Here is a 14,327-nt window from a genome sequence, read left to right as displayed (position 1 = left end):
TCATATCCCTGTTACCTGTTCTTATAGTACCTTATACTATAGCACTTGTCAGTTTTAACTTTACTGTTTTGTCTTGTTATTTGATAGTAAGAATGGACTGTAAGCTTTTTCAACTTTTTTTCTTTTTTTAAGAGACTAAGCGTCAAGAAAACACAGAACAATGTCTAGTTTTGCTAGCACTGTATCCCCCAACACCTACAAGTAACTGATCAAGGCAGATGGTCAGTAATTATTTTTTCTATAAATATTTTGACACCTTCTCTTGTGTTAGTATCACATCTTCATAGACTTAGTGGTCTTTAATATATTTTGTCTCTGTTGGCTTCATCTGTTTCCACTCTTGTTGATTTTATTGTCTTTTATAGTATGAGTTTCAGGTGATACTGTTTTTCTTCTGTTTTTGAATTACTAAGTACTACCCCACTTTGCTTACATGTAACTACAACACTGATAGAAATGTCACATGTAAATTAGTTTTTTAAGTCATATTTTTAAAAGGTCTAGGAAAGCTTGATGTTTAAAGAAACTCCAATAGAAGCCACTTTGTATAATTACCTACTATTATGTCAAATTTCAAAGGTAAATTTTATTCCATAGTATCATTTTTCTAGAGTAAGCACATAGGGGCTTCTGTAAAGGATAATGGAAAATTGGGTTTTTTGGGTCTGCAGTGTTTTTACAGACTGACTGCTTTGTACTAGATGTAATCTGTTTTGAAATGACTGCTTTTACTAGATATAATCTTTCATTTCATGTAACAGATGGTAGTTGCATTAGAAAGGTTTTCAGTTTGTTCATTATTAGCTTGGCATTGGTTTCATGTGACTTTTCTAACAGAAAATGTATATATATTCTGTGTATAAATCTGCCTACACAGAAGGAATTTTTAAACTTAAGCGATAGTTTAATTGTTGTATTTGCAGCTCCATTAAATGCCAGAATTGTATGCCTTTGCAGAAAAGACAGTCACTCGGTCTCGTTGGGTTTTATCCCTGACAGTGATATGAGCACAGCTGGTGGAGGATGGTGTTTCTGTGAGTCTCAGAAAATCCTTTGTCTTGTGCAGCTCTAATGCTCAAGGGACATACTTCACTTTCCTCGTGCTGAGAGTCGACTGCTAGACATGCTGGAGGTTGTGAAGTGTAACGTTCAGTTCCATGCCTTTGTCAGCCTGGATAACTGATGCATTCAAAGCATTACAGCAAAAAATAAAAGAAGCTGTGGGTTAAGAAAGCGAGCACCATTTTTGTATGTAATGATGTTAACTGTGTGTTAGCAGAGGTCATCTCAGAACAAGCATGAAGCCGGCGTACATGAGGCAGAGCGGCAGAATGAAGGTCAAGGAGTGGCAGAGGTCAACATGGCAACTTCTGGGAGTCAGGTAAAGTCTTCTATGACATTTTTAAATTAATGCTTTAAGTACTCAAAAAGGAGCATGGAGGAGGATGGTTCTCAAAATGATCTGTAAATCTTAACTGTTTCCTTAGGGTGAATATATCCAGAAGCATTTGATACAAAAATGCCTTTTTCCCCTTTACTACATACTGACTGTAATGCTGTCAAAATTTATAGATATGAGTTCTAGGTCATGCATCTGTGTTAATCTAAAATGATTATTGTAAATTTTTTTTAAAAACACTTAAAGTATGTGGTTTGACCTAGTTATTACTAGCATTGATTGGATAGATGTGCTCTTTCTCAAAGCTATTCTGTGCATTTTTGTTTTTTTAATTACCATAAAGACTTTGTTATAGTTCCTATTTTCTATTGTATTTCAAGATTACATATATCTAGAAATTTAAATCTTATTGAAAAAAAAATTCTAATGCTCATAAAAAGAGATACAATCTAAACATGTTTAACTATTGGCATATTATTTTTAGCAGACTTAGAAAATGCCAATTTTTTAATCAGTTTTATAGTAGTACACCCCAATGTGACAGAACTTTATATTGAAGTATTCTATGTTCCCCAGATTGCCTACAATGAATAGTTTTATATTGAGTGATTATTTTTAAAAATAGAATTTTATTAAGTTGGCCTTAACTTTCCTATTATCAGCAGAAAAATACTATATTTTTTAATGTTATGAAAAAATAAAATATCATAATCAAGTACAAAAAGAATAACAATAGTTATTATAATGTGTATCGTTATCTTCAAAGTAGTTACCCAGAGTACAAGGCATAAACCAAAAAGATTCTTACAAAAAAGAAACAGATAATAACACAAAACTTTCTTTTCAACAAACTTAATATAAACTAGTAGTATAAATAAAACCAAATAGCACTTTTTTTGAAGACTCACTATAATTCAGGCTAGCCTTTAACTTAGTATATAGCATATATATTAAAATATTTTTAAAGAAATGGAATTTGTAATTTGGAAAAGTATTTGAACTGCTCCCTATTTGTCTCTCTTCTATCTTGCTCTTTGTGTGTACTGTAAATCCCCAATTTATGAACAAGTTCCACTCTAGGAAAACGTTCATTAAGTCGGATTCATTCATAATCCAACAAAGTAAGTCTTACACAGTACCCCTGTGAATCTTATATAGCACACCAGTGAAAGTTCCCAACTCCAATGTTCATAAGTCAGGGGGTCTCTCTCTCTCTCTCTCTCTGTATATATGTATATATATTATGATCATATTTGATATTATATAAATATTATAAATAAACATGTAAACTTTAAGTATTATTATAAACATTTTTAGATTATATCTTTTTATGAGCATTAGAATTATTTTTTCAGTAAGATTTAAATTTCTAGATATATGTAATCTTGAAATACAATAGAAAATAAAACTATAACAAAGTCCTTATGGTAATTAAGAAAACAAAAATGTACAGAATAGCTTGGAGAAAGAGCACACCTATACAATCAGTTTTATGTATTTATATAATATATAAAATACTATGTATTGTGTAATTATGTTATAATTGCATTATATAATTATATTAAATATATTTTATATTATATAATTACGTTATATATGTATAGTGTTTCTCATATAAAAAGACCATGCAATATTTGAGCTTGTATGTCTGACATTTCACTTAACATTAATCTACAAATACCCAAGTTTATCTTTCTTTATGGTAGCATAGTACTCCATTGTGTATAAATAGCAGTTTCCTTATCCATTCATCCTTCGATGGATGTATACACTGTGTTTGCAAGATCTAACTATTATAAATTGTGTTCCTATAATGCATGTATCCTGTAATACAATGATTTTAACTCTTTGGAAATGAGGTGGGTAACTTGGTCAAATGAAATTTCTAGTTTTAGTTTCTAGATTTGATTTCTGTCATGGGTTGTACTAGTTTACATTCCCACCAACAATGTAGTAGCATTACGTTTACCTCCCACATCCTCACCAACATTTGTTATTATTAGTGTTTTGTTTTGTTTTGTTGATAGCTGTTCTTTCTGGAGCAAGGTGGTATCTCAGTGTAGGTTTGTTTTTATTTGTTTTATTTTGTTTTTTGAGAAAGGGTCTTACTATGTAGTCCAGCCTGGCCTTGAACTCACGGAAATCCTCCTGCCTCAGCTTCCTAAATGCTAGGATTACAGGCATGTGCCACTATGCCCAGCCTCAGTGTAGTTTTAATTGCATTTCTCTGATGGCCAGCAATAATGAGTACTTTTTTCATGTGTTTATTGGCCATTTGTACTTCTCCTGAGAAGTGTCTGTTCATTTCTGTTGCCCACTTTTTGATTGGGTCTTTTGGCTTGGCTTGGCTTAGCTTGGCTTGGCTTGGTTTGGTTGAGATAGGGTCTAGTTATGTAGTTCAGGCTGACCTTGAGGTCTTTTATTTTGGGTGTCTATTTTTTTTTTTTAGTCTTCCTGTATTCTTGATGTTAGTCCTCTGTCCATAGCATAGCTGACAAATTTTTTTTTCCATTCTCTAGATTGTCTCTTCACTCTGTTGTTTACTTTACAGTACAGGAGCTTTTTAATTTGATATGATCCTATCTTTTGACGGTATTTCTTGTACCATGAGGGTTCTGTTCAGAAAGTTCTTGCCTATGGTTGTGTCTGCAAGAGTTGTACCATTTTGTCTTCCAGTAGATTGTCTTTCTGCTTTAGCATTTAGATCTTTGATACATTTTTATTTTAGTTTAGTACATGATAAGATATATGGGTCTAGGCTCAATCTTCTGCTGCCTATGGATATCCAATTTTCCCAGCTCCATTTATGAAAGAGGCTACCTTTGCTCCAGTGTATGTTTTTGGCTCCTTTATCAAAGGTCAAATAGCTGTATGTGCCTGGGATTGTGTCTGCTTGACCTAGTCTGTTCCACTGATTTACCTGAGTAGTTTTGTGCCAGCACCATGCTATTTTATTCACTGTAGCTTTATAATATAACTTCAAGTCTGGAATTATGATGCTACCTACACAGGATCACTTTTCCTATTCTGAATCTCTTCTGACTCCATATAAATTTTAGGATTGCTTCCTCTATCTCTGTGAGAAATGACAGTGGTACCTCGATTGAGATTGCATTAAATATGTATATTAGATTTAGAAGTATAGCTACTTTGACTGTTTTAATTATATTGGTTCTGCCTAACCAGGAAATGGGGACATTTTTCCATTTTCTAATGTCCTCCTTGATTTTCTTTTTTAGTCTGATGTGACTTTTATGTAGAGGTCTTTTACTTCCTTGGTTAGGTTAATACCTAATTAGTTAATTTTTTATGCTATTGTGAATGGTATTATTTTCCTAATTTCTTAAAAATTCACTGAGTTCATTATTAGTTGTAGTTTTACAAGGGGTAGATTTCTCAAGCACAGAATGCAGAATTCTCATTCTGCACAGAATAAGCATGTGATAATTTTACAATCATCAGGCACCCAGGTCTTGCCCTGTATTGTCTGCCTATACCCCTCTAATCTGTCCCAACATTGGTAATTTCTCCAAGGAACTAAAGACATCGTGTTACAGTGATACATGCATACCTGTGTTTATAGCAGCCCAATTCATGACAGCTAAGTCTTGGAAGCAGCCTATATGAGCATAAACAGATGAATAGGTAAAGAAAATATGGTATTTATACACAGTGGAGCACTACTCTGCCATAAAGAAGTCATTTTTAGGAAATGGATGCACTTTGAGACCAAGATGTTAGGTGAAGTAAATCAGGACACACAGGCTTAAGTGTGACATGGGTTTTTTTTTTTTAAATATGGAAAACCCAAAATATAAAGAGCAAAATAAAAGATAACAGGAAGTAGGGAGATAGATCTTTCTCACGTGGGAAGGAGATTGAGAGATGGAGGGAGGGGGAGGGAGGAAAGGGGAAGGACATGAAGAAAAAATTAAGATGCATTATGTACAATGCCAACTCCACACAAGGAACGTAGACATTGTGTACTGCAAACGTGTACTAATAAAAAATAAGTAAAACTATTACAAATATAAAAAGATTAGAAGAAAATGGGGATAGAATTTTCATAGTCATGCGGTACATGATTTCAGACATGACTAGTTATTCCATTAGCATGAAATCCTACATGATATGATGATAAATCATACAGCAGGCACATTATAAACCAGTGCGTTTTACAAAATTGCTGTCCAGCGAGGCTGTTCCATTTCACACAACTAAAAGCAATCTGTAAGAATGTCTGCTTGCTTATCACTAGCAATGCAGAGTGCACTGATCTTTGATAACCCAAACCATAAAGGATCAATAGGTTTCACATGAAAACGTGAAACTTCAGCATGCCAGAAAATCATAACAAGCTTACAGGACTTACTTACATAAAGTAAACAAAACATGTGCAAATATTTATAGTAAACAAAACGTGCAAATATTTATAGTAAGCAAAAAGTTAAAACTCAATATTTATAGGGTATTTATGAGTCAGCTCTTCAGACTATAAAATGGGCAAAAAGCTGGAATAAGAAACAGAGGGAAAATTAAAATGGTAAATGTGGAAAGATAATCAGCTTTACTAATAATGACATTTAAGTTACAGAGATGGGAGTGGGAGGGTTGTCAAAGACCACTGCTCTCCACACTGAGAGTGGAACCTATGTAGTACTTTATACAAATGTTAAAAACAAGAAATTAGCCAGGCATGTGGTGCTTGCCTGTGGTAGGTCCCTGATTTACAAATGAGTACCATTCTAGGAGAGTTATTCATAAGCCAGATTTGCTCACAAGCCGACAGTGGGTCTTACACCTGTGAAAGTTCACAACTCAAATGTTCATAAGTCAGGCGCTTGCTGTAGTCCCAGCATTGTTGGGAGGCTGAGGGAGAAGCTTAAGCCCAGCCTAGGCGAACCTAGAGACTTAGACCCTGTCTCAAAATTTTAAAAAACAGTGAAAAAGGGCTGAGCATGTAGCTCAGTGCTAAGGTCCTAGGTTGAATCCCCAGGACTGTAAAAATAGAGAGACAGATTATTAATGAATTTGTAGTTGTTTATTAAATACCGCACTTTTGTTTCAGCCTTTGCTTTTCAGTGTATCCGTATTGTACTTAAAGTGATCCCTCTAAAATGCAAATCTGATTGTATCACTTCTTTTTTCAATCTTTCAATGACTGCTCAATATCCATGGAATAGAATCCAGATTCTTTATGTTATTTACTCCTCTAGTAGCATTTCCACTACCCCAGTTCCTCACAATTCTCTCCACTCCAAGTCTTCAGCTCCTCAGGGGTATCCAGGCCTTCCATGTGATATTCCCTTGCCTAGAAATTTCTTCTGCTTCAGTTCACTTGTATGTGTTTTACTTATCCTTCCCCTGGGCATTTTTCTTGTCCCTGCCTCCTTGGAAGAGATACAGTACTCTCAGCTACCCATGTCCGCACTTGGTCCAGTTTATTGTTTGCTTTCCTTTGAAAGTCCTTTGAGCTGCACTATATTGCTTCTGTTCACCATTGTACTCCAGACAACGGTGTAGTAACTGACAAAGAATAAGCATTTAATAAATGCTAATTAAATGTTAATAAGTATTATTAGCTGAGAAAAATAATTATAACTCTTCAGTTAAAATATGCGTATATGATGCCGTATGTTTATATACATGTATATGCATAGTGGAATGACTCAGAAAATGTTACCAATAGTATTGCAAAGTGTTGGGGGTTTTGTGGTTATTGCTTTTTTGGTTATACTTTTGTGTGTTTAAGTTGTTTTTAAGTGAATGTGTGAAGTTTTTATAACAACTAGATCAGTTTCCTTTGCCGATCACTCAGGTTGTCTCACTACAGTTCTGGTAGGGAGCATCATATTTATTTTAGTGTAAGATTTTAGTAGAGGAGAGGATCTATTAGAAATAGTAAATCGAGAGCCAGGTGTGGTGGCTCACAACAGTAATCCTAGAACTCTCAGAGGCTGAGACAGGATTGGAAGCTCGATCCCAGCCTGGGTGACTTAGGGAGAACATGTCTCAAAATAAAAAGGGGAAGGGGATGTAAATCTGTGTAGAGGCCTTGGGTTCAATCTCCCATCACAGGGCAAAGGAGGTGATAGTACTGTGGATTCAGTTGTTTGTTTGGCAATATCACTCATCAGCTTACCCGCTAAATCAGTGATTTGTGTGACACTAATTCTGCCCCATATATTTGCTTACTTTCAGTCACTGTTTTAAAATAGCACTATTTTTTAAAAAATAAAATAACACTATAGCTACTCTCATATCCTAAGGTATATGAGTGATTTATGCCAATGGGTCTGTGATTTGTTATACCGATATTCCTTTAACCCCAGTCTCAGCTATTTAGGAGGCTGATACAGGAGGATCACTTAAACTCATGAGTTAAGATTAGCCTGGGCGGGTCTGGAGATTTAGCTCAGTGGCACAGTGTCTGCCTGGCAAATGTGAGGTCCTGAGTTCAATTTCTGGTACCAAAAAAAAAAATTAGCGTGCACAACATAGAGACCATATCTCAAGAAAGACGATTCCTTAAGCCTATTTAAATACAATCTGTACACATGACAACATCTTGAGGTTTATTCATTTCTTTTGTTTATTTGTTTATTTTTTTGTTTGTTTGTTTGTTTTCTTCTGGTACCAGGAATCAAACTGACGACCTTGCACTTGCTAGGCCGGCGCTGTGCCGCTGAGCTAAATCCCCAGCCCCCGGTTTATTCATTTCTCTTATTATTTGCTGCAGAGAAAATAACCACTGACACTCGTTGAAAATGAGAATCAATCTCATGAGTTTCTGGGAAGAGCCATAGCATGCTCCACCAAAGCATCTGTCTCGTACATTTATCTTTAGCACCACGTGGATGTTCATTCTACCCGCCTCTCAGCTGGTTTTCTACCCCCATCTACTCAATTGTGCATCTTTTTCTTTTTTTTTTTTTTTTGTTATCAGAAATTGAACTCAGAACCTTGTGCTTGCCTAGCAGGTGCTTGCACCACTGAGCTATATCCCAAGCACTGCCCACATCTACTCAAGCAGAATTATCTTTACACAGTGTGAACCACCCTTTATAAAATCCTTCCTTGGATTCCTTTGGTTTTTAGAATAATGATAATCCCTTATTATGATCTGTAGACACCATGTCTATATCTTGTCAGCTTTAGGGCACATCCTGCTCCCACCACTTGGACCACAGTGGTCTTCTTCAAGTACATCAGGTTTACTGACTTCCTCTTGCAGCCTGTGCTCCTCTTCTCGTTTTGCTCAGTCAACCCCAATTCATGTGTGTCTGATCTTAAGTATCAGTTTCTCAAGCTTGAATAGATCACATCTCACTGTTACAGACTATCATAGCATGTTCCTCCACATTTATTTGTGTAGTTGTTTGACTAATACCTGTTTTCCACCATTAGACTGCAGAATTTTCATTGCACTCAGGAGGCTGAGGCAGGAGGATCGTTGCAAGCTCAAAGCCAGCCTGGGCTACAAAGTGAGCTCAAGGCCAGCCTGAATTGCATAGCAATGGATCCTGGCTCAAAAAAAAAAAAAGATGGAATAGCTGTGGGGCAAAGCTGTTGAAAACTAGCAGTAGCGTTATAGAAGTGATGGATCACAAAAAGTCTAAGCTGGTGTATGTACAAAGATTCGTGCCATGGATATTCTAAGCATTTCTAAGAAGCTGTGTCTTGAAGGCCAGGAGCAAAAGAAGCAAAATGAAATTTGTTTGCTGTCCCTTTTCCCTGCTCTGGGAAGTGCCAAGTAACTACTTTAAACTGAGAAGTATTCCTAGCGCTCTAAGCAACCTAAAGAATCGAGACCCGGGGCTGGGGATTTAGCTCAGCGGCAAAGCGCCAGCCTGGCAAGCGCGAGGTCGTGAGTTCAGTTCGCGGTACTGGAGAAAAACAAACAAAAAAAAAGAATCGAGACCCATGAAGGGAGTGGAGACTGGAAAGGAGAGCCACTCGGACTCTGTACAAATTAATGTTCTTAATCTGACTTTAGGTTTCCCTGTGTAGGAGTACATGGGTGTTTATGCTTTTATGGGTGGATGTTAAAAGCCTCTCATATTGGGATTTTTAAAAAATCAACTTTATCAAGATTAACATACAATAAAGTACACCCCTATTAAATGTACAGTTGAGTGAGTTTTGATAGCTATCAAATACATTTTGATTTTGAGCAGTTCCAGTGGTCATACTTTTAATGATATATTTAATTATTTACCCCTAAAGGTGATTCATTGGGAGCACCTTCACGTGGTTACCTATATTTATAGTCTAAATTGTGCTGTTTATCATTTACTTAATTTCTAGAGTTCAGCTACACGAATGGACCACGAAACAGCCAGTGTTCTGAGTTCTAGTAGCACACACTCTGCTCCTCGAAGGCTGACAAGTCACCTGGGAACCAAGGTAACAAAAGATTATAAACCCTGGTTATTAATACTGTGAATTCTTTGCTAAGGTCTTCCTCATGTACTTTTTCTAGAGGAGAATTCTAATTCAGTCTTTCAAAGAATGACATCTTTTTATACAAAGAAACATAAAGGGGGGAATGAGGATTATACTGACAGAGTCATTAATTCTTGTTCAGCATCATCATCATCTTTTTCAGGAAGTATCCTAAGCTCCAGCCAAACTGGCTTACTTCCTGAATAGTCCCTGTGACTGTGCCTACGAGGTATTCTTATTCCTCTAAATGAGAAGAAAAAAAAAAATCTGGCCGCTCTTGTAATGAAGTTCAAATTCAACTCCAGATCTGCCCAACATCAACATGTAGTTTTTACTCTAAGAAATTTTCTAATATGCAGTGATACATTTGTATGAAAACTGGCAGTTAGAATGCCCTTTCCTTTGAAGTGATTTGTACATAATAATATTAAGGCTTACTATGTGTTTTGAAGACTAAAATATTGCCAAAATATCTGTTGTTTCATTAAATCTTAACAAGTATTGGGTGAATTTCTCCATGCAGCTCAGAAAACTGAGGTTCCAGGAAATCAAATCAATAAACTAGCATTACATACCTTGCTTCTGAGCAGTGAAGCCAAAATTTGAACCTAGGTCTAATGAAAACCTATTTATTCACAGCTTTATAGTGCCTTCCTAAAACATACTGGGTTGGGGATTTAGCTCAGCGGCACAGTGCCTGCCTGGCAAGATCAAGGTCGTAAGTTCAATTCCCAGTACCAGGAAAAAAAAAAAAAAAAACTAAAACCTCATACCTAAATTGGGTGTATGTACATATTAGAGCAGCGTATCTCAGCCTCAGAACTATTGTGTGGATAATTCTCTGTTGCATCATGGATGTTGAGCAGCGTTCCTGGACACTACCCACTAGATGCCCCTAAAACACTGTTGCCCCACAGTTACAACCAAAAATGTCTCCAAGATGTAGCCAGATTTACGGGGTAGGGGGTCATCCGTGAATGAGAGCCAGTGATTTATAGAGATGATGCATTCTGTATATGATGCCACCTACTTTCATGCAGTAGCCCCTAACTTTTAAATGAAGCTGACGACAGTCCAGGGTAACAGTGTTGTTTTTCTGTTTCCAACCTTCTAAGTAAATCCTGACAGTTTCTTCAGAGAGTAACTCATACTTACTAAGTGCTTTTAAAAACGGAAAATAACTACAGATCCTGGCAGTGTCCCTCCCTATGTGCTCAAGACATTAGCCTTTTTTTAACAAAATATTTTCACACGCATAAGAGAAATCATATAATTTTAACAATATTACACTTACACTCTAATGAGAATTCATGATTGCTGAGAATTAGCACTTAGTAAATTATTTGTTGCAAAAAAAGTTTTCTATTTACTGATTATATTGTGGATTAAAAGAAGTAAAACATTTTTTAAAATTACATAAAGAATTTAAATTTTAAAACCATTGTTTTAATTTTCAAAAAAGAATTTATATAAAGCGCATTCCTCAGTGTATGTGAGATCTTATCCCTGTGTGTAAGAGATCAGTTAATTTTTTCTCTTTATACTCAGTAGATTACCATCAACTAGTGTAGACAAATAGCAGTTTAAGTATTCAAGAACCTACTTTCTCTTTCTTCTGTATAATGCCACTACTATGATTTATTCACGTAAACAAATATTGATGATTACCTGGATTTTGATGTAGCACTCATTACATTATCCTGGATTTTTCTTGTTTTGTTTTGCTTTGAATGAGTTACAATAAATATTCCATTCATCTCTTCATTAATTTTGGCTTTTGGATATTAAAGTCATAATTTTGTTTCTAAACTCATTTGGCCCACAGGTGGAAATGGTGTATTCATTGTTGTCAATGCTTGGTACTCATGATAAGGATGATATGTCACGAACTTTGCTAGCTATGTCTAGCTCCCAGGACAGCTGTATATCCATGCGACAGTCTGGATGTCTTCCTCTCCTCATCCAGCTTTTACATGGCAATGACAAAGACTCTGTATTGTTGGGAAATTCCCGGGGCAGTAAAGAGGCTCGGGCCAGGGCCAGTGCAGCCCTCCACAACATCATTCACTCACAGCCTGATGACAAGAGAGGCAGGCGTGAAATCCGAGTCCTTCATCTTTTGGAACAGATCCGAGCTTACTGTGAAACCTGTTGGGAGTGGCAGGAAGCCCATGAACAAGGCATGGACCAGGACAAAAATCCAAGTATGTTCTCTATGGTGTACATCATAGTGCGTGATTCTAAGCAAATGTAACAGTTTTAGAGTAGAAAAAAATTTTTAGTTAACACGTTGTCTTTATGAGTGGAGGAGGGGCTGGGGATTTAGCTCAGCGGCACAGCGCCTGCCTGGCAAGCACGAGGTCGTGAGTTCTATTCCTGGTGGGGGGGGGGGATGAATGGAGGAAAAAATTCATATTAGCTAACTATGCTGCTAACGTTATTTTAGAGCTAAGTCTGTGTTTTCCTAGAAAACTTAACATAAGAAAATGTGTACATTGCTGTGCAACCAAAAAATAACAAGTCAAAAGAAATTTATAAAATCAAAGATCAGTGGAGCTAGAAAGAAATTGAGCTATTAGGTTCCCCCTCTCTTTTATTGCATAGGTAAGCTCAGAAAAGTAACTTTGCATAAGTTCCTCCAGCTATTAGTGACCAAGCCATAATCTTTTATACTTGCATATCAGCCTATTCAGTGGACACACTGTATATTATTTGATCTTCACAAAAACTTTATGAAGTAGAAAAGGAAGGGGTTATCATCTAGAAATTGAAGCTCAGAGAAACTAAATGATTTGCCTTTGGCCATATAGCTAGCAAGTGGTAGAGCCAGGAACAAAGATTTTATCTGTTTTCAGCTCAGAGCTCTTCTATTGTACCATCTTGTTCCAGTCAATGGGCCCCAGTGACTGGTGGTTTAAAAAAAAAAAGCAGCCAGCTGTTTGGTCTGAAAAGGACCTTTGGCCACCAGCCCCTCCTCCTCAGGAGCAGGGAATATAGGAAGTGGGTCCTTTGGGGACATAGAACTTCATTCCTATAGCCAAGAACCAGCATCAGTAAGTATATGAGGTAAGGTCTTCCTCTCACCCAGTAAAAATGCACAAAAGAGAATAAGGAGGTGATGCTGTTATATCAGCCTGTTGATTAGGGGAGTAGGAAAAGGGGCAATGGCGAAAACATGGCTTGTGCGCCTGCCTGGCAAGCGCAAGGTTGTGAGTTCGGTTCCCAGTACCGGAGAAAAACCAAAAAAAAAAAAAAAACCGAAAACATGGCTTGTGACACTACAGCAATTTTTTCTAAGCTAAAGTATAAAATGTATTTAAATTTCAGGAATAAGAAAAAAGCAGAGATGATCCTTTATATGCTTGTTCTAGGGATGAGAACTAATAAGGTACTTCATTGAGATCTTTATTGGCAATAGAACATTGCCTTTCTGGATTTTCTTTGGCTGTGCACATCTATGAAAGGACTCAGATTATTACTTCTAAAAAATACTTTTTAAAAACTATATCAAATAATGAGCTTTGAAACTTTGCACATAGTATCAAATGTGTAGGTGTGTTTTCTTGGACACCTTTTTCTTTCAACTTTTTGCCATCCTTATAGTTAACTTTACTAGGTATCAGATTTGTACAAGGCTGTGTGCTGTTAACTTTAAATGCTTATGACAGTGGTTTAAATTGAAATTATGAACAAAGCTAAACAGTTTTATACCAAATGTTTTTATTCTTTTATGTAGCAAACATAATGTTAAGTTTTTAGATATGTGAGTTAATAACATGAACCTACAAGGAACTTGAACATGGTGGTCAGTCAAGGACAAATGAGTGATAAACATCTTTATGAAACTAAGAAAAGCCCTTTGCTACTCAATTTTCTATTCCACATATAGTACTCATTTACTCATCCGTTCGGCAAATACTTGATCCACTAAGCTTCTATACATTAGGTTTATATTATGGATCCCTATGTATTTTAAAGGATAATAACCATCATTGCTTTTCAAGTAAAAAAACATGGTTTATGTCAATTTTATTTTTCAGTGCCAGCTCCTGTTGAACATCAGATCTGTCCTGCTGTGTGTGTTCTAATGAAACTTTCATTTGATGAAGAACATAGACATGCAATGAATGAACTTGGTAAGACAAAAATGTTCCTTAACACCATAGCCAAAAACTGGTGGACTTCTAAATCTTTGTAATGTAGTAAGTGAAGATGTTTAATTATTGATAAGTTGGCCGGGCGTGATGGCGCATGCCTGTAATCCCAGCACTCGGGAGGTTGAGGCAGGCGGATCGTTGCGAGTTCGAGACCAGCCTGGGCTATAAAGTGAGCTCAAGGCCAGCCTGAACTGCATAGTGAGACCCTGTCTCAAAAAGACAAAAAAAAAAAAAAAAATTATTATTGATAAGTTGATATATAAAGCCAATAACATCTATTACCAGCTGCTTCCTACTTGTAACAGAAATCATATACTGATCTCCAT

General features: G+C 36.3%; 1 protein-coding gene across 9 annotated transcripts in view; it reads left to right on the top strand.

Moving 5' to 3' along the window:
• Apc (adenomatous polyposis coli) overlaps positions 1–14,327 on the top strand; it is a 107,259-nt gene that overhangs the window by 75,368 nt on the left and 17,564 nt on the right. For 6 of the 9 annotated variants that reach the window (XM_013512936.1, XM_005382146.2, XM_005382148.2 and 3 more), the window contains 4 exons: positions 1,280–1,381; positions 9,707–9,805; positions 11,670–12,048; positions 13,885–13,980. In XM_013512936.1, coding sequence (XP_013368390.1) covers positions 1,280–1,381; positions 9,707–9,805; positions 11,670–12,048; positions 13,885–13,980 — 676 coding nt within the window. The remainder of the gene's footprint in view (positions 1–1,279; positions 1,382–9,706; positions 9,806–11,669; positions 12,049–13,884; positions 13,981–14,327) is intronic. The other 3 variants (XM_013512941.1, XM_013512942.1, XM_013512943.1) reach the window with 1 other exon arrangement.

The sequence above is a fragment of the Chinchilla lanigera genome, unplaced genomic scaffold, assembly GCF_000276665.1.
Source record: "Chinchilla lanigera isolate Chin_1 unplaced genomic scaffold, ChiLan1.0 scaffold00017, whole genome shotgun sequence".
In the NCBI taxonomy this organism is placed as follows: Eukaryota; Metazoa; Chordata; class Mammalia; order Rodentia; family Chinchillidae; genus Chinchilla; species Chinchilla lanigera.
The sequence above is the reverse complement of the archived record's forward strand: the minus strand, read 5'-3'. Positions and strand labels throughout refer to the sequence as shown.